This window comes from Ciconia boyciana, chromosome 2, assembly GCF_034638445.1.
Source record: "Ciconia boyciana chromosome 2, ASM3463844v1, whole genome shotgun sequence".
NCBI classification, from domain to species: Eukaryota; Metazoa; Chordata; class Aves; order Ciconiiformes; family Ciconiidae; genus Ciconia; species Ciconia boyciana.
The window spans coordinates 163,464,112-163,483,287 of record NC_132935.1 but is presented as its reverse complement, the minus strand read 5'-3'; the positions used below and the strand labels follow the sequence as shown (position 1 = coordinate 163,483,287).

At 40.0% G+C, this 19,176-nt stretch overlaps 1 protein-coding gene across 1 annotated transcript in view; it reads left to right on the top strand.

The window, feature by feature from the left end:
* The first annotated feature begins 2,777 nt into the window (after positions 1–2,777).
* Positions 2,778–19,176, top strand: part of DLEC1 (DLEC1 cilia and flagella associated protein) — a 41,777-nt gene continuing 25,378 nt past the window's right edge. Inside the window, exons 1-16 of the mRNA XM_072854796.1 lie at positions 2,778–2,873; positions 3,539–3,679; positions 5,349–5,505; positions 6,051–6,161; positions 7,277–7,470; positions 7,734–7,954; positions 8,194–8,275; positions 8,666–8,753; positions 9,562–9,735; positions 10,522–10,658; positions 11,569–11,661; positions 12,856–12,946; positions 13,885–14,047; positions 15,830–16,022; positions 17,395–17,453; positions 18,000–18,174. Coding sequence (XP_072710897.1) covers positions 2,841–2,873; positions 3,539–3,679; positions 5,349–5,505; positions 6,051–6,161; positions 7,277–7,470; positions 7,734–7,954; positions 8,194–8,275; positions 8,666–8,753; positions 9,562–9,735; positions 10,522–10,658; positions 11,569–11,661; positions 12,856–12,946; positions 13,885–14,047; positions 15,830–16,022; positions 17,395–17,453; positions 18,000–18,174 — 2,112 coding nt within the window. The 5' untranslated portion in view covers positions 2,778–2,840. The remainder of the gene's footprint in view (positions 2,874–3,538; positions 3,680–5,348; positions 5,506–6,050; positions 6,162–7,276; positions 7,471–7,733; positions 7,955–8,193; positions 8,276–8,665; positions 8,754–9,561; positions 9,736–10,521; positions 10,659–11,568; positions 11,662–12,855; positions 12,947–13,884; positions 14,048–15,829; positions 16,023–17,394; positions 17,454–17,999; positions 18,175–19,176) is intronic.

Genomic DNA, 19,176 nt, shown 5'->3' with positions numbered 1-19,176 from the left:
TTCTGAACATGTAACTACCAGAAGAAAGCATGGTTTTGGACAACAGTTGAACTCTGAAGAGTCCTCGTGGGATAACGAGGAATGTGTGGGGACCACCTGGGGAGTGTGAACAAAATAAATATAGAAAAGCAATATGTTCCTGACAAGACACAGAGACTACTTTTAAGAGTGGAATAATCCAGACTTTAGCAGAATTTATGATTCCTCTCAGGCCTGCGACTTAGGCTACGTCTACCTTAACAAGTGGCTTACTGCACTAGGAGCAGAACTGCAGTGCAAAGAAGACAGTGCTCAGGAGACAATGTCCAATCTGTAGGCATTTGGGGATGTTTTATTTCAGACTAGCTTTTGCCTGGTCCTGTAGACTGAGAGCCCATTAGCTGACAGAGCACATGAGGTGAGCTCCTGGAGAGCTTAGTTTCAGATCAGTTTCCTCCAAGAGAAATGCCATTGTGCTCCACACTGCACACAAGCATACCAAGTGGAGCCCTTGGGAGTCTCTTCAGATCCACAAACCCAATCCAAATCAAAAAGTCAGCATAAAATCCAACCTTACATGGTACAGAGGAGAAATACAAAGTAAAATGTCTGGTAGAAGTCATACATGGCAGTTAGAGAAAGTGTCTACATTTTCTATAGTCTATAAATGTGTCTACATTTGTAAGTCTATAAATGTAGGCTAAAGTTTCTGTTTGTTGGGTTTTTTTTCCATTTCCTACATGCATGAGTCTCTCTTCAGCCTTTGGAAGTTAAATATCTTAGAATGATGATAAAGAGGATGATATATATGCAAAATGTTCTTAATGTTCATCATATTTATATGGAAACGTTAACATATATGTGAATTAAACAGCTTTACAATGGGAACAGTGGCATTTATTTTTTAAGTTTGTATGAGTAAATGATGACGGCATAAAAATGGAGATCTAACGAAAAATATACCAGTGTCATATGGGAAACAATTGTGTATAGCTCTGGACCAGTGTTTAAGCCCTCCCTTCTGATCTTGCATTTGACTACTGGGCGGAGGGATCTCACCTTCACTTCCAGATTTCATGGTGCATTTCCGGACTGCAGTTGGAAAAAAGAATCCAGTTTCTAAACTGAGATGATCTGCTTGGCAAGTTACTGAAAGACAGTAAAGATGAAAGTACAGAAAGTTTTTTCCACAGTCAGTTTTCATGTACATCTATATACTATTTTAAACAAAAACATCTGCTTTACTGCCACTACTCTAAGGCTTTCTTAAAGGCTGGGAAATAATTCTTTAAAAAATGCTGGATTTTATTAAATCCAGTTAGCAAACAGATGTTATAATCAATTGTAATAGCACATGACGAGCAAAGTTGGAATTCTGATATGGAAACGTGTCAAAATGTGGATGCTCCAACCTACTTTTAAAGGCAAGGACAAACCTACGTGCCTGCACAGAAACAAAGCTGTGAATCTTCTATTGGAAAACACAGGTACTTGGTCCTACCCTTGTCAGATGCCAGAGATTTCTCTGACTTGCCTTAACCTTTGGAACAGGATATTGCAGATTTGCCGAGCTTTCCCTTGGGCAACTTTCCCTTTTTCACAGGGAAACTAAAAACACAGCAGTGCCTCCAAGTCCAATTTGGTGTCTTATTCCAAAGGCAGACTTTGGTGAGCTGATGAACTAAAGCTTGAGATACCATGTAGTCACAAGCCCATGTGCCACGTGCCTACAAACACCAGTTCTTCAACCACCCCCATGGCTGCCGTGGGACTTGTACCCCAGGCCTTTTGCTTATCTGCTCATGGAACACCACCTGTTGGTGAACTATAATTATTTTTGCGATGGTTATTTTCCGTGAAGTACCATCAGAGGGCAGTAACATTGCCCTCATCCACTTCCAACCCCTGCAAACCCCCTTTACAGCAACCCCGATGGAGCCCAATGACCCTGAGAGCGATGGAGAAGTCCTGGGGCCCACAGTGAGGCTCCTTCACTCTAAGCAAGATGCAAGGGGGAGGGGAAAAAAAAAAAAGAAAAAAAGGAGGCAGGACAAGCAGAAAATGCTACGCCAGGATGGTTTCTAAGGAAAATATCACCCACTTCAGCAGGAGCAGGCGGCTGTTGTTAGCAACCAGTGTACACAGCCAGGGCGCTCCGGCAGGCAGAGGGGGAAGATGGATGGTTTCTTGGGCTGATGATGAATTACCCCATCTTCCAGCCCTCGCAGCCCGGCTGCAGCAGCAGGGACGACCCTTGCCTCTTCGGGCGGCATGTGGCAGCTGGGGAAGAAGGAGAGGATTTGTCGTCTTCCCTCAGCTGCCAAACTCACAGCTTGCACGGGAGCCTGACGGCCGCCGAGTGTCAAGCCAGGCCTCCCAGAAGGCCCAAATTCCCTCAAAAGTCGCAAGTCAACATTTTATTTCGTCTCTTATTAATTCATACAGTTCCGCTGCTTTAAAAGAGCACAAAAAGTACCAATTTTGACAGAGGGAGGGCAGAAACCAGGTACGAGCCTCAGAGACATGGGGTGCCGCCCTCAGCCCTCCAAGAGCGCTAGTAAAATGGCACGGCGGCGGGAAGGCGGCGAGGGGTTGTGTGAGGGGTGAGGAAGCCCGGGAATGGGAGTGGGGGGGGGGGCTGCCTCCGTTATCCCGCTCCGGGGTGGCCTCGGACGGAGCTCAGCCCCCGGTGCCTCCACTCCGCCCCCGGGCCGGCTCCCCCGCCCGGCCGCCTCACCCTTCCCGCCCACACGGTCGCTCAGCAACGGCGGAGCGGCCGGGCTGCGGCGGAGGCCGAGGGGGCGGCGGCGGGAGGCCGAGAGGCCCGGGCCGGCCGGGGCGACCCCAGCGCCGGGCTTAGCATGGCTGAGCGCAGCCTCTCCGCCGGCAAGCAGGTAACGCAGCGGGGCTGGGCCGCACGGGCACACACACCCCCCTGCACAGACACACAGCCCCTGCAAACAGCCTCACATGCACACCCCTGCGCACAGGCACACACAGACACACACACCCCTGCAAACAGCCTCATGTATGTGCAACACCCCTGCACACAGACACACAGACACACACACCCCTGTGAACAGCCTCACACACATGCACACCCCTGCGCACAGACACACACCCTCTACCTGCAGCCTGGGACACACAAACACGCCCTGCACAAAGCCTGGCACACACACATATACCCTGTACACACACACCCCTGCATAAACCATGGCACACGCACACAGTCTGTACAGAGAAGCGTGTCCACCACCATCACCTCCACGTACAGCCAGCACAGACACACCGTCTGTGTGCGTGCAACAGCCTTGTGTACACACACAGACACATGCGCATACTTGCATACATGCCTCCACACCTCAGTGTTCACGTGCAATCATACAGCGTGTCCCCTTTTGGGGTCCTTCCTGGGTACCTTTCCCAGCCCTTTTCCCCAACTTTTCCTCCTCAGTTCGCTAATTCCAGCCGTTTGCATGCACCCTCGAGTCTTGCCCTGGGATCTCCTCTGATCCTATCTCGGGCCATAAGCACTAACATCCTCATTTTCTTTCCTCAGGACATCTCCCACTTGCTGGCTAGCACCTTTGAGGACCTGTACACTGGAGATGTTATCGGGATGGACATGGAGAGAAACTGGATCAAGTCCCGAGGAGCAGACGATGTTTATCATGAGACTTTTACGGAGGAGTTACAGAAGGTACAAGTCAAAACCAAGTCAGAGTTTAGACCTCTGTTCAGCTTTCATTGCTACTTCGTAATTTCTAGATCTTCCGTAAAATAAAATAAAAAGGCAGGGAGGGATCCTAGAACTGACATTTTAATGGAAATTTACTTGAGCACAGTTTCCCACAGAACCTTTCATATAAATTAATATTCACCACATGCTCCTTCATGATATTCTCAGCTCTGAACAGCTTTTCAGACAGAGTAAAATCAGTATCCCTTTAATGCCTGTTCTACTGGCTGATAACTTCTCCCTGTAACTGCTGGTCAGTGTACTAGACTTTATCTTGCAATAAAGTATTCTCATGTGCTGCATTTTGAAACCAGATGCTGCAAATATTATTTATATATGCTTGCCTTAGTGGTGTGCTATGACATGTAATCCATTAGCATTTGCAACACTGTTTGGGAATCTTGGATGAAATCAACAGTAGACATGCAAAATACTTGTATTAATCATTGCTCTGATAGCTATTGTCAGTGTATAAAAGTAGAGGCTATTGCTGAATGACTTTGAGCAACAGGTATTTTTTCTATTTTGTGTCATCATACCCTCTTCAAAGGTTATCAGACATGAAAAATCTAAAGTTTTGTATTTCTTTTGAATCATGTATGAATATATTGGTGGACGTAGTATGTTCTGAGTAATAAATGGGAGTACTTCTGCTTGGGTAAGGTTCATTTCAACTGACAGTACATGCCTGTAACATGTATGTACATAGCCTGTAACTAGTCACTCAAGGCTCTCTGTATCATCAGAAAAAGGAAGAAAAACCCCACCAAACCAGGCACTTTTAGGGCACAATCCATCTGATCCATTTTAGGTAGCAACTTTGGCATGGGGTGGGATCATATGCTGGATTCCAGTGACAGTGGAAGGATCTCAGAATGAGCAGGACAGGAGGAAGCGTCTCATTTTAGCTGAGATGCATCCTACCCTTTCTATTTAAAAAATTAAATGGAACTATTTAATTCTCTTAAATGAATTATTTAATTCTATTAAATGAGCCAAAAAATTAAACCTTGTTACATAAAAGTTCTACAGAAAGCTCAGTTAGGCTACAGATACTGTTGAGACCAATCACTTTCTTTTGGTGTTGGTCTTGTATGTCTCTGCCTCTGCTATATTCTCTCTTTAACTTACATTGATACCTCTTTGAGGCAGGATTTTTCTTTTTGAGTTGTGCTTGTAAAGCACTTACCATACTGGGCAGAATGATCCAAAATATGTCAGGAGAAGTGAAGTATCACTATTGGGATATTTTGAAGTTTTAGAAATCTTCCTAGTAACTAGGAGGGAGCATTAACTTTAAATTTAATCCTACACTTCTAGGCAAAATACAGTGCAGTTGCTACTGTCCCACAGAAGGTAAAAACCAGACATTTTTCTTGTCCTGAGAGAGTGCCCTCATCTTTCACACATTTTTCTTGGGTAATGCTTCTTACCCAGCGCAAGTTAAATCACAGGAATGATGGCATTTTAGCAGGCCAGTTTATGCTTGTAAAGTAATGATGTTTTACCAGGCTGTCTCTATTTACCTCTCAAAGGCAAACAGAAAACATTTACCTGCAAGGAGGTCTTTAATAATTTGTGAAAGCTCAAATCAGACTAATTTCTCTACATTCACCCATGCCCGTGACAGCTTCTTGCTGAATATAAATGCCGATTGACAGAAGCTGACAGAGTAGAAGTGAACATCATTCAGGCCCAGGACCAAGCAAAAGCTGAAGAAGAGCGAGCCCTAAACATGCTGAAGGCAGATGCAGGGGAAGATTTCCACAAAATGGGATTGCCACCAGGTGAGGATTCTGGAAATACTGTCTCTCCCCAGTACATGCTTATGGTACCTGGAAATCAATGCAACATTTGTCTGAATCACTGGTAGGACTGACACTGGACTCAGTGAGCTTTTAGTTTGGTTTTATATCAGTAGAGCAACTTTGAAGGATTTTTGTGCAGAGATTCAAGTAGAGTAACACCTGTTTAACACTGTAAGAAACTAAACAACCAGGTCATTTTCAAGCTATTAATTTTGCAATTAATGGCTTACCACCTAGCTTTATTACAAACATACACACCTTGATATATAGCAGCAACGAACAAAGGTTAAATGTTTCTCTGATAGCTGCATAGCTGGGTTTGAACTGAATTTAGAATTGTGGAGATGCATGTCCAAGTCTTGGGATTAAAACACCAGACTGTTTCTCTATCCAAAATATTACCTGACAGTGATGAGTTATAAAGACAACATTACTTTGTATTGATCAAGGCAGTATATCTTAAGGGGCTAAGCTTTTGCATTTATTTAATTGTTCTTTTGTTTTGGTTTGTTTTACTGTTGCAGTGGCATCTTCTTTTAGGTGTATTGTGGATAACGAACTTCTCAGAAAAAATCATTTAACCTGCCCTGATGATTACATCACTGATAAATTACCTGTTACTAGAGCACCAAAAGGTAATTTTTAAAGCAGAGAATAATTTAGACTTTTTAGAACACTGTAAGAATTGAAGCATTGGAGGATGTAGCAGATCTGAGTATATTTTTATAGTTTTCTGCCAAAGCAGAAGGGACTCTAGTATTACAAGCATAAAATCCCACTAAAGGGACATTGTCAAAATAAAATTGATAAAATAAAAATTCTGTTCCTCTGGAATTAATGGATTATTGAGTTTAAATGTGCTTAAATATGAAATTTAATGGTGGTTGCACATTTGTTTACAGTTCTTTACATCTGACACAAAAACTATATTAATTGTGACTGCTCTGCCTCTATGCAATTTCATTAGCACAAAGCTTCAACTACATCTTGTATACAGAGAAGGGAAGTGGTTACATTAAAGTAAAAACTATTTTCGGTGCAATAAAGTTGTATTCTTTATGTTGGGTTTAAAATTTTCCAGTTCTGGAAATATATAAGTTTAATTTGCAAATGAATATCAGTAAGAAGAATCTTTTGGGCAATTACAAGACTTCTTTACTTCTTTTACTCATGGGTGAGCCAAGGTAAAGGTTTTAGTATCATTAAAATGAAATTTTTCAGTCAAGTCAAAACAAACATTTCAGAGTAATCATTTTAGTTACAAATTCCAAGATTCGGGGGTGAGGGGTGTGTCCATTGTTATTCCAAACAAAGCCAAAAATCTAACATCTCAGAGTTTCCTCTGAGGTGGCAGTTTTGTTGTCTAACTATAGGAACATGGGACTAGATGATACATCCTGTTTATGTTAGTTTTCTGACTGTCGTAAGTCCATCATATAGATGTTTTTGTAAACCGAACAAGACATTTTAAATCCCACTCACTTGTAAGATTAACATAGCTTTCTGAAAGTAATATAACTTTATTTGTGTATAGCTTGTTTAATTAGTATTTCTAAAAGCTTTCTTATTGAAGCACTATGCTTCATTTGTGCAAAATAAACTATAAATGCAAATGAATTCCAGAGAATTTAAAGTGTATTTTTACCATCAAAAAGACTAAAATAAGTTCATATACTATACCTATGCATAAAATAAACGCTTATAATTCATGCTTTTCTCTTATAGAATTATATTTTTCTTTGAATTGCAGGAAAATCACAACCGGGCTACATCAGAGAGACATTTAGTTTTAAACAGCATGTTTCTTCAGGCTCACAGGACCAGATGCCTGCAGGGACTGCACACCTACAGAAAATATCTGGGAGTCTGCCAAACGTGTCTTTATGCACATTAACTCTGCCTTCAACTCCACACTCTAGCCACCAGACTAAAAAGACAAGTAAGGTACATTTTACAGATTTATTTGTTCTAGTCTGTCAGAACTGTAGGGCCGATTGCTGTTCCTGTAACAAAGGGCGAATATCAGTGCATTGTTGATTTGGCTCCAGTACTTGTTTTATTTGATCTGTTAAGAAAAGAGAAATACAGTATTTCTATATGCATTTTCAATGCTGTATAGCTTTAATTAGACATGTACAGATACCTTTTTCATCATCCTCACAACTGCCGTGTTTAATTTTGTACCATGATCTCTTTGTTTTTCAAAGAAAACTACTGCCTCACAGAAGCTAGCCTGGAAAGATAGTAAGTGCAAAGCACAGGGAGAAAGTGAGTGTGCTTACCTTGCCAAACTTGAGAAAAGGCAGAATTACTTGAAGAACCCCCGCTTTTTCCCACCAAATGCTCTTCATGGAGGCAAATCTCTTGTCATTCCTCAAGAAAAGGTGGAACAAACGATAGCCAGAAGAAAAGCAGAAGATAATAAAGGGTATGCAGTATATACAGTTTCTTGATTCTGAGCTGGAGCACACAGAGAGCTCCACTGTAGAATTACTGTGGATTTACATGTAGATATTTTGAGCTAAATGTCTGTGTAGTCTCTTAGGAAACAAAGTATGTCTGTATGACATTTTGTTTTTGCTAAGGGATACCTTTTGCAATTTCTCATTTTATCAGTATTTAAAGAACTAGGCAGTAAGATAATGTCTCCTTTTTTTTATCTTTCAGTGATACCTCATTTGTTCCTGTGTTTCTTGCCAATCCACCTACTGTTTTGTTTTCTGATTATGAAGTTGGCCAGGTTTATGAGGTGAGAACTTAATTCTTTGTAGAGTTAATTCTACCACTGAGAAGCATTATGCCCTGCCATGATCTACATATTTCACCCAATCTTTTGGCTTTCTGCAGTTTAACAAAAGTCTGAGTTTCTTCTTTATATTGAATTAATGACCCTTTAGCTTCCTTGGAGATACTCTTTCACACATGCCACTGACACACTAACTAATGAAAACTAAAATGGACCCTTTTCAGTCTCCGCTTCGTTTTGGTAGTATCTGATTCAGCCTTTATTGAATAAACAGATTTTTAGGCTGCTTGTGATAATAAATTAGTTACTACTAGTAGAGTACTAGGGAACTGCAAACATTATAATGAGTGGTGATAAATACAATGGGGTGTTTTATTTTCTTTTTAAATGAAGATGACTATAGAGCTGCAGAACATCACTTCAACATGTCATCATGTAAGACTTATCCCCCCCACTACTTCAGCGTTTGCCGTTGGGCCAGGTAAGGGTTCTTTTTGCTGCCTTTAAGATGTTAACACATAAGAGATCTAATTTATTTGCTTGAACAAAGATTTTTCAGAGACATTCTGTTTGGTTCTGCTATCCATAGTGCTCAGTTCTTTAGAAACTGAAGGTTGACTTATGTCTCTAGGACCATTCACATGCAACTCATAAGCAGATTCAAATAGTCTAATGAGGAATTCAAGAAGACTAACTAACATTAAAGTGTTTGAAGTTAGATTGAAATGTATCCATGGAATACCTAGATTGAGTCTTATCCAAAATTCATCTAGGAACAGATGTAGTTTCCACTGAAATCATTAGGGGGAGAGGGCAAGAAATAACATACTTCAGTTGCAGCAAGGAAGATTAGGTTAGAGGAGAGTTAAGAAAAACATCTTTCCTATAGTAGAATAGCCAGGCACTGGGATAGATTGCCTAAGGAGATTGTGGTATTTCAGTCACAACATTGGCAGGAATATTTAGAAGTTAGATGCCCCCATGTAAACCTTGTTGTCTTGTGGCAGAGGAAGACTGGGTAACATCTCTGGGTTTCTCCTCACCCTGTTTTCTGTAGTTATGAGAAGCATATTTCAGACAGAAAATCTTCTTTGAGTTCAGTGGAGGATATGCACATACACAGATTACGCTGGCAGGCCTTTTGTGGTCATTTGTTTTTATCAGCTTGACTTAGGCAATAAATGGGGAGAGTTCACAGGCACCTTTCCAGAGAGAGATGTGATCATAAATACACATGCCAACTTTGGGAGATTTTAATTTTTTTAATTCCCTGCATTTTTTTTTCCAAGGAAAATTTCCAGGAAAGGGAGGACTGATTGCTCCTGGGATGACATGCCAGTACAGAGTCCAATTTATTCCTGAGTATCTAGGAGATTATGAAGATTGTATATTAGTGGAGACTCAAGTATCAGAACCTCTTCTGATCCCAATCCAAGCTAAAAGACCACCTCCAGTGTTAACATGTTAGTAATGTCCAATTCTTAAGTTTCTCTAAAGTTAAATGGACTTGTTTTTTTTTTTCATTTGACTGTCTCCAACTTTATGTCACAAAACAAATGCGGACAAACTTGGCAGTGCAGTTTCTACATTTTGATATCTATCTCATTTTCACTCATAATAGATGTATTAGTTATTAAAATGTAATCCTGCCAAATTTTTTCCTCAATTATTTGTTCTTGCCACATCAAGCTCATTTTTTTTCACTGTATTAGAGGAGTGAGCAGGAGCCACTTTTCTAGGTTTGTGTCTTGTCGATTCCTGAACTACTAACTGTAATTACCAATCCTAAATATTGAGGAACTACGATTTAGTTATAAATATTTGATGCTATTAATATTCATGGAATGTTACATTAATTATATATGGATATGACATCTGCAGGATTCACCTCTCAGATATCTAACTTCAGCTGTAACAACCAGGATTACTTTTGCAGAAACTTGCTTTGATTTTTTGTAAATTCACCTTTCCTGTTATACTGAGCTTTTTTAAAAATCATCTTACTTTTTGTCATTATTCAATGGAGTCTTTAAGTAAGAAGCACCAACAAAACGTAAGATGAATGTAGAAATATGCACCCCATACTGTGCAACTTTTAAATGGAAACAATTTAAGGCTTTTTAGGATCGCAGCACCTAGCATATTCATATGCAGTAATGTTGTCTTTAACGAGTTATTTAAGAACTGGCTTTGCCATCTGCTAGCCTTCACTGTCTGTGTAGTCTGATTTTCTGTGTTACTCATTGCAGTGCCTCACATTATAGACTGTGGTTTCTGCCTTGTTGGAGGAATAAAAGTAACGATGATTTTGTGCAGAAATGAAGGATTTAGCACTGGGAAGTTCTGTATAATGCCAAAGAAAGCCTGGCCACCTCCTAATTTCAGGGTGAGTGATTAGAAGGGAAATACTGGACATGGTATGGTATAGATGCCCCGACATGAAGACCTTTAATCTTTAATCATGGTATATTAGCACAGAAGTCATAAGGCCTTGCTAGGGACATCTGTATTGTTCCATTCCCTCAAGGATTCATATTCATCCTCGAGCCCAGTCTCCCTGGATGTCCCTACCGCCTCCTTGTGCTCTGGCTTGCCTGTGGAAGAAGTTGTCTTGCTCAGTGGTGAGTTAAACTCAGGCACAGATCAGGGAAAGGACAACTGGCTTGAACTTTAATCTTACCCTTAAAGCAAATAGAAATGCAATCAGTTCTAGCTAATTTGCTCCCCTTCCCCACCAAAGATATCACTTACTGACCTTGCTGCACCTGTAGACCCTAGCAGTCCACTGCAGTACTGCTCTGTCTTTAGCTTTCCATCACAAAACAGGGTCTAAGTGATACAGACAAAGAAGATAAGATGTGCCTGGTAGATTGGCATTTTATGTGCTGGAGAAAAGGCTAATGGGATAGCTGATTTGCCAGGTTGTCCCTCCTGAAACGCTTTACAGTTCCAACTCAAAGTGAGTCATAAGCATGGAGAAACAGACAGAACTCCTATGCTCCAGCGTAGCTGTCCCGTGAACGTGAATATTAGGGCTCCTGACACTATTGTTTGTCTTTGGAGACAGCACCTTCCCTCCTGCTTTCACTAAGGTAATTATAAAGCATGGAGCATTTCTTCTAATTAGGCCATATACATAAGCCGCATACTTTTGAGATGTGTGAAAAAAATTACAGTAAGAGGTAGAACAATGTTGTTGTAGTATACTGCCTGTTTTAGGTAACCCTGTACTTTAAGAACAACCTGATCAATTTAATTTATTAATCTTTTGTTTTTCTTCTTTTTTAATGATTTAGGCTGTTGCCACTGTTGGTTTTGTGATACAAGACCCTTTTGGGATCCATCCTGCTGTTTTTGAGCTAGCTCCAGGGCAGAGTACAACAGTAGAGGTTAGTACCAACTGCTGTAGAAAGTATTTGTACTTTACCAAATACATTAGCAAACAAGATCATTTTAGAAGATCTTGGCTGGACCTTGCAAATTTGGAGTTGTGTGAGCAAAAATGCTCAAATCCTTTTGTGCAATTATGCTGGAAGAATTGCAATTGTGAGTCTTACTGGAGAGTCTTTCATTGCAACTTCCAAGTCTTGCTTAGCCACTCAAAGACCAGTCAGATTTTCCCCACGCAAAGAATCCTGTTAGAGAAAACAGGAATCTGAGAACACAGGAGTCTTTATTTCACTCCAGCTGGGGCATCAAGTCCAAGAATTGTTTCCTCTCTGAACTTCCTTGGAAAAAAAGGACATTTTGGGTAAAAAATTATTTCAATGTAGAGCATCAGGTACGGATCCTTCACTTATGCTGTGCTCTTTCCTGAAAAAGATCCTGCAGTAGGTGTGCATTACTGCTTGCTACCACTGCTTTCTCTGATGTGGGCCACATTTTATTATAGCATTACTATGGGGAGAGGAAGAGTGATATGGAGCGTATGGCTAGCCTCCAGCTCTTCCTTTCTCCAGTACCTCCTGGCTATTGATAAGAGGAATGAGTCAGGCAGGTGTGGATGAAGGAGAAACGTTTCTCCTCCTTTATTGTCTCCCCAGGTGCATTGCTTCAGCGGGGCCAGGCACATGTGGGAGAGAAAGAGGAGATGGATTTAGCATGGGTTGGGTTTGCAGGTGGTAATGGATAAGAGGTAGAATAACTGTGGTGCACATTATACAGCCAAAGGTTTTGGCCCCTGAACCATTTGTGTTGAGGTGGAGCTCAGGGAAGGCACACAGCAGCTCACGCTGTTGTAGCTTGACAGGCAGCGGTGGCATTGCTCAGTAAATGACTGAGCGCAGATTCGATTCTGAGGATGCAATTCATACAACTAACCCAGTAGACTGCCCACATCTCCAGTGACTACAAAGGCAGCCCCTGGTGACCATCATGACACACATGTAAGTTTTGTGACCCAGAAAACACCTATTTCTTTCTGGTCTGTATTAATGGAATGTGACACTGTCTGCTTCTTGCAAATGTAAGGTTTAATTACTAATCACTAGAACTATCCTTTAGTCAACATTTACGAACTGAAACTTAGTACCTCCTGGAGAGAAATCAGTTACAGACATTGCTGTTCCACTTCTCTCTTTCAGGTAGTGTTTTTCCCTTCTTTTCCGGAAGTCTCACAGCAAACATACACCATTGTTTGTGACAATTGCCAAGTCAATGATGTTACAGTCACAGGTTTGTTTCTAACGCCTTTCAGAGATCATGTTTCTAACACTGTAGATATTCAAATAATGTGGGTGGTGGTTGATGGCTTGAAGTGATGGTAAGATTTTATGTCACTGAATTAAGCAAATACTTTGTCCCCTGATGGTGTTAAATGCAAAGCATTATTATTATTATTATTATTACTACTCCATCCCAGTGCATGAAATACAGGGGATTCAGAAAGCACTGAGCTCTTAACCCACTGTAGCCAAAACTCCAAATGTAAGATGTCATGAAGTAGCAGAAAAGAACACCTGTAGTCAGGTGCAATTAATTTCTTAGGCTTTTGTATCAATAAGATAACATGACAAATTATAAAACATCAGCTTTAACAGGGCAGAAATACCTTTGGGTGTGAAGCAAATTTGGGGCACATCTTGGATTAGGGTGTTCGGGGGAGATAGGCAGTCTTTGGATGAGCTAATGAAACCAGTTGAAATTCTTGTAGATGTTAGTGCTTGTCATGTAATGTGAGTGCTATAACATTAGGCTTGACTTGTAGTCTATTTAATCACTTTATTACAAGTATTTCCTTTGGAAATTTTTTAATAGTGTGTTTGCTGCTTATTTTTATTTTGATATACTGCTCAAAACATCTGGGAGCCATATTATCAACCATTGCAAACATTCTGCTCACTTCAGTGAAATGATGCTGATGTCAGGGAGCTGAGGTTGTGGCCCTGAAATCCAAATCTGTTAAAGTCATGAAGAGAAGATCTCTGTTGATACATGTTGATGAACAAAGAACATTAGGAAAATACTGTAGAATTAACACATTGGAGTTCTGAAACTTGAGGAAACACCAGATATAATCAGTAATGGCCATTGCTGGCATTTGCTGTTAATGAGTAATATGAACAATGTTAATAGCCAGATGGTAAACAGTAATATCTACTTATTTCTTCAAGGGGTTGGACAGCTGATAGCTCTGGAGCCTTTGTTTGTCACGGGTGGAGAAAGCAAACCTGAACCTGGTGAAGTTACTGATGTAACAGCACAGCATCTCATACGATTTGACCCCCAAAACCCACACACCACTGAGGAGAAGAAATTGGTTATAAGAAACTCTACGTATGTAGCTACTATTAATAGAGTAATGCTCTGCATTCCGAACATACTGGTAGGGATCTCATTTGTTATACCATGCTCTCTCAAGATGGAGAAACCTTCATGCACTTGATAAAATTTGTGCAGAAGCCTTGCTTCTTTTTGCTCCATTGTTTAGTAATTAAGGTTCAAGGATATGCTTGTAAGAGCAGGAACATTATATATAGATCAAACATTATGGCAACCCTTAGCCATGCCATTTCATTCGTACACTGCCAAGGTCAATATATTTGCCTCAGTATAGATAAATCTACAACTGCAAAAGATTCATAAATATGGCTGGTTGCAAGAAATATTTAACAGGGTCATCCAGATGGGATTTATCTAACTTTACATGTCTACAATGTATACTTGTGCAACTGAGCTAAGCACCCTATACTCTTTTCCTTTCATAGTGCAGGGAAATAGATGCTTTTAAGGATGCAATTCTGACTGTAGACATCTCCCACAGAACAAGACATAACGCATCCTGGACTCCACTGGATATCCACCGATTAAAACAGGAGCCCAATGAAACTAGCTCGTATTAAAACTTTCCAATGATTCCTACTATTGAGTCCTAATAGATTTAAATATAAACTCTATTTGAAGTCAAGGGATATGTCCCTATGTGCAATTACATTGTACTGAGCATAGTGGAATCCTGATTTTGATCAAAATCAGTTGGACAATAATAGAAGTACACTAATGTGCATGACTGCAGTAGTTAGAGGCTGCAGACCATCAAAGCAGTGAGGAGGTCAGTGCTGGTTTTAGATACATTCATGTAATTGCTATTTGCTACAGTGAATTTCTGGAAGTTTGTTTTCTGGCCTGGAAACCACACGTGCATAATGCCAGTACAGAATGCTGTTTGGGTATAGAAAGTGTGATTCAGTGAACTGGATACTGTAAACTGACGAAGGATGTGACTATGCCAATTTCCACATTTTCTCTGTGTTATAATCATGACAGCAGTCCCTGCATGCCTGGTGTCAGCATTTGCATGAAACAAAGCTGGACAGGCTGAGACTGAACTCCACAGAAGCAGGAGAGAGAAAACTTTCTACTGCTATAGAAAGTGATACAAGAAATTGTACATATTCAGTTTTATGTCATGGATACACACTTTCAAATTCCAGTGTCATTCCTCCCCTTAGTAAGGCAAAGTTTTTGAGGTCAGTATGAACAAGATTTTAAAACCCATGAACACATTCCCTGGAATACACTTCTGCTGAAGCAACCCAGTTAAGCAACCTTTTCTGGATTACAAAGAATGTTGCAGAGCCATTGCTATAATCTTAGCTGGAGCCCATGTGTTTCTTGATATGTTAAAGACCACAGCTTGCACTTGGATCAAATTCAGGATGTTGTGTAGATCATCAGCAGTGATCCAATGCAAACATACTGATACCAGCAGGAGTTGTCCTGTTGATCTCAGATTCTTGAAAGAAGAAGTGTAGAGTTCCCTAAAAGTTGCATTACATGAGAAGTTAAGTAAGGCAAGAAAGTGTTAACATATCTTGCACATTTATATAATTTACTTTAATATATTAGCATGTTCTTTGTACAATTTATATACTCTGACTCTATGCTGCCTCATCAGCTTTGTAGCTCACAAAGACTGGTAAGTCTAACCCCTGTAATTTTTAAGGAGAGAAAATCCCTACATGGAAAAAGGCACTGAAAATTTTCTCCCAATATTTTGCTCAAAAATATTTGATTTTTTTTATCATAGCTCTTTTTTGTTTATTGATCTCTTTGCAGCCACATAGAACTTCCTTTCTACTGGCAGATAATGAAGCCTAATCTGAAACCATTAATACCAGAAGAAATTGCAGACTTTATGAAGCTCAAATACAATCAAGACACAGAGTCAGCCTTCTCCCTAAATCCTGAGCAGGGAGTTTTGCTTCCCCATGCTGATCATGAGTTTATTCTCACTTACACTCCACAGGAGGTATGGCTTGTGAGTCCTTCCTATCTACAAACTCCAGCTGTGTATTTTTATGCAAGTCATAAAATCCTTGCTGTGCAGCTTTCTGAATTAAATTTAATTAGCTGGTACTATGCTCTGATAAACAGCGTTCAAAATGTAGAAAGTTACTAAAAGAAAACATGTTTTGACTGCAAACTATGAGACAGTTTCTGATCTCATGTCATTTTTGATACTGATTGGACACAATTAATTTTACACTGAAACTGTGGACACATCCTCATAGCTGCAGCTGTGCTGGCTGGTAAAGTTACCACTCTCACATTACCAGCTCCTCCACGATCTCCTGACCCTTCCCATCTGCTGAGTGAGCTGCTTTGGGGATGTGCCCCATACCTACTGCAGCCTAAACAAGTTTGATTAGCAAACAGTGATTATTTAAACTGTTTCCAGCTGTAGCTTTCTTGGGCTGAAATGGGTCCTGTGAACAGCTGTATGGTAAATTAAGGGGGTAGTAGTAGCCTTTGGCAGAGAAATGATGGTATGCAGCTGTGGATAAAGAGGGGTGCAATGATGTTTGAATGCAGCTGTACCAGTGACTGTTGTCTTAGTTTCTGCTCTGCTGTCCGTGTAAATAAAGAGCATGAGCTCACTGTATTTAAAGAAACTCGATCCAAAGTAAGCCCAAGAGTGGGAATATCCTATGCTGTAGTGATTGACAGACATAGGAATACCTCAAATAAGTATGGAAGAGAAACTACCTGGGTTTTTAAAATACTTTAATTAGTTAAAAGAAAAATATATGAATGATATTTTAAAGATTTTAATTTGTTAACAAAAATATATTGAATTAACATATACACTTAAATTAATATCTCTCTACAAACAAATTAATCTTTCTCAAAGCCCTTCAAATTTAAGGCCTGCTTCTGTGTTTCCTTTTATTTTCCCCATTAGAATATAGAAGGCATCCTCTTTTCCCACGACAGAAAAGCAGTGTTTCTTACTCAAAATCAGATTGATGGTCAATTAAGCAAATACCCTGGAGCAGTTAGAAGAAACTTTAAGTTAGTACAGCAGTACTGATCTTAATTTGGGGAGCCTTTGCAGATGCTTGTGTGTAGTATGCAATATACTAGGGAAATAATAACAGGCATGTCAAAAATTAGTATTTTTCTTGGAACCATACACCATGAGATCAGAATCTGGCTTAATATTTTGCAGTCAAACATGTTTTCTTTTAGTAACTCTAAAGTTTCAATATTGTTTATCAGGGCTTAGTACTCCAATGATGATTGTTCATCCTTTAAATGTAAACTACTTTTTCATCTTTTTTTTAATCCTCAACATAACTGATTACTTGACATTAAAATTCTCTCCTTCTTCATGTGTATAGCTGAAGAATTATCACAGTGTGATTCAGATGGTACTGAGGGACATCCCAGAATCACCTTGGTAAGCTGAGAAACAGTATTTCCCAGTAAGATGTGTAGCCGCATTTTAGCTATGCTATTACGTTAAGTTACTGGGATTCTTCATCTTTCTGGTGATGATGGACTGACAATTATAAAGGATTTTATCTGCACAACTAATAGTGATAGAAAGAGCGTCTCTGTGAGCTTCCCTCAGGTCTGAACACATTCCTTAGCCCTAGCTAAGGCTGCACCTCTCTTGGGAAAACATACTACTATCATTTTGTCTGTTCATTTCCCAGCTTTCTGCTGAGATTTCCAGCAGGTTTTCCTGTTATTACTGTTTGTCACAGCAGTCTATGACTTACACACTTGTTTGTGAACAGACTGGGACGACTAGAGTACATTAAAGAACTACTGTAATTTTTCCAGTTTTTAATTGTCCCCAGCCTGAGCTAACTGCACACGGGCAGTCTGTAGTTGAGAAACTTTTGATGATTTTCACTTTTGATCTGGCAGTTAACAGATGGGATCCAGTTTAAACACCAGTTTAAGATGCTTTATAATTCTACCATATTTTCTCCCAAAGTTCAGTAAAAGAGAGGATCCTTCAAAACATCCCAGAATACAAAGCAGAGGATGTAATAGCATTGGAAATAGAAGTTAAAGGATCAACAGAACCATTTCATCTTCTTCTGGAACCATACGCCATTATCATCCCTGGAGAAAACTTTATTGGTGTAAATGTCAGAAAAACATTTAAGGTTTGTTTGCTTTTGACTTCATTGTTATCATGTGCTTTGAGTCACTAGATGTCGTACGTGTTATTAGAAGATATCAGACAATCCATGTTATTTTAGTTTTTCTTAAATATTTTTAAAGGAGGCCGTGACTCCAGGAGGATCTGAAAATCCAGGGGTACTGAAATCCCCTAGCAAGCCTTCTTAGCCCTACACTCCAGGCAGCAGGCTTTGTTCTTTTTTCATCTCTCAAGTTTGATACCACAGAGTTTTACCCTTCTAAATATTTTTCTGGGTCACTAACCTGTTGTTTATCACTTTGTCACTCCTGTAGTGTAAAAGTTTTCCAGTTGGAGGAATAGCCAATGGATGATTAAATCACTTCGTAACAGAGGCACTGTTCATGCAAAGTACTACAGCAAGCACAGAAGATCTACAAAGTCACATATGCTGCATCTTACTAGACCTTATTCTTTCCTGCAGGTTCTGATAATTTCTGTTTGACCACTGTGGGACAGACTGCTGCTGCAATTGTCCACTCACTCAGCGTCCTCTTCAGTATAGATCAGGATCCTTTTGATCTTAGACTCACTTGGGAAAAATAGGCCTGTTAGCAAGAGCCAGGCAGGAAGACATTTCCCAGTTAATGGTCTTCCCATTTTTTCTTAAAGATACTGCTAATCAGTGTTTCGTTTTATGCTTTCTCATCCTAGAAGTTCTTTTTCAACTTAAGACAGCCGTTTCATACTTTCCGGTAATCCAGCATAACTACGTGTGTGGTATAGGTTATTAAGTCACTTACGGATAATATAATGGTATTCCTCACAGTTTCCAATTGGTTTTTTAGTCTTAAAAAGGTAAGAATTTGAACTATGCTTAGAGATAATTGTGCTTCAGAGAGCAAAGTTATTTGCTGTAATTAAGAAATAATGTCTGAATAGATCTGAAGAGCAGGCCAAAGATTTCAAGAGCTTACATCTCCCTCACAAAGAGATCCTTTGGCAAAAAAAAAAAGCTGCTCTCAAA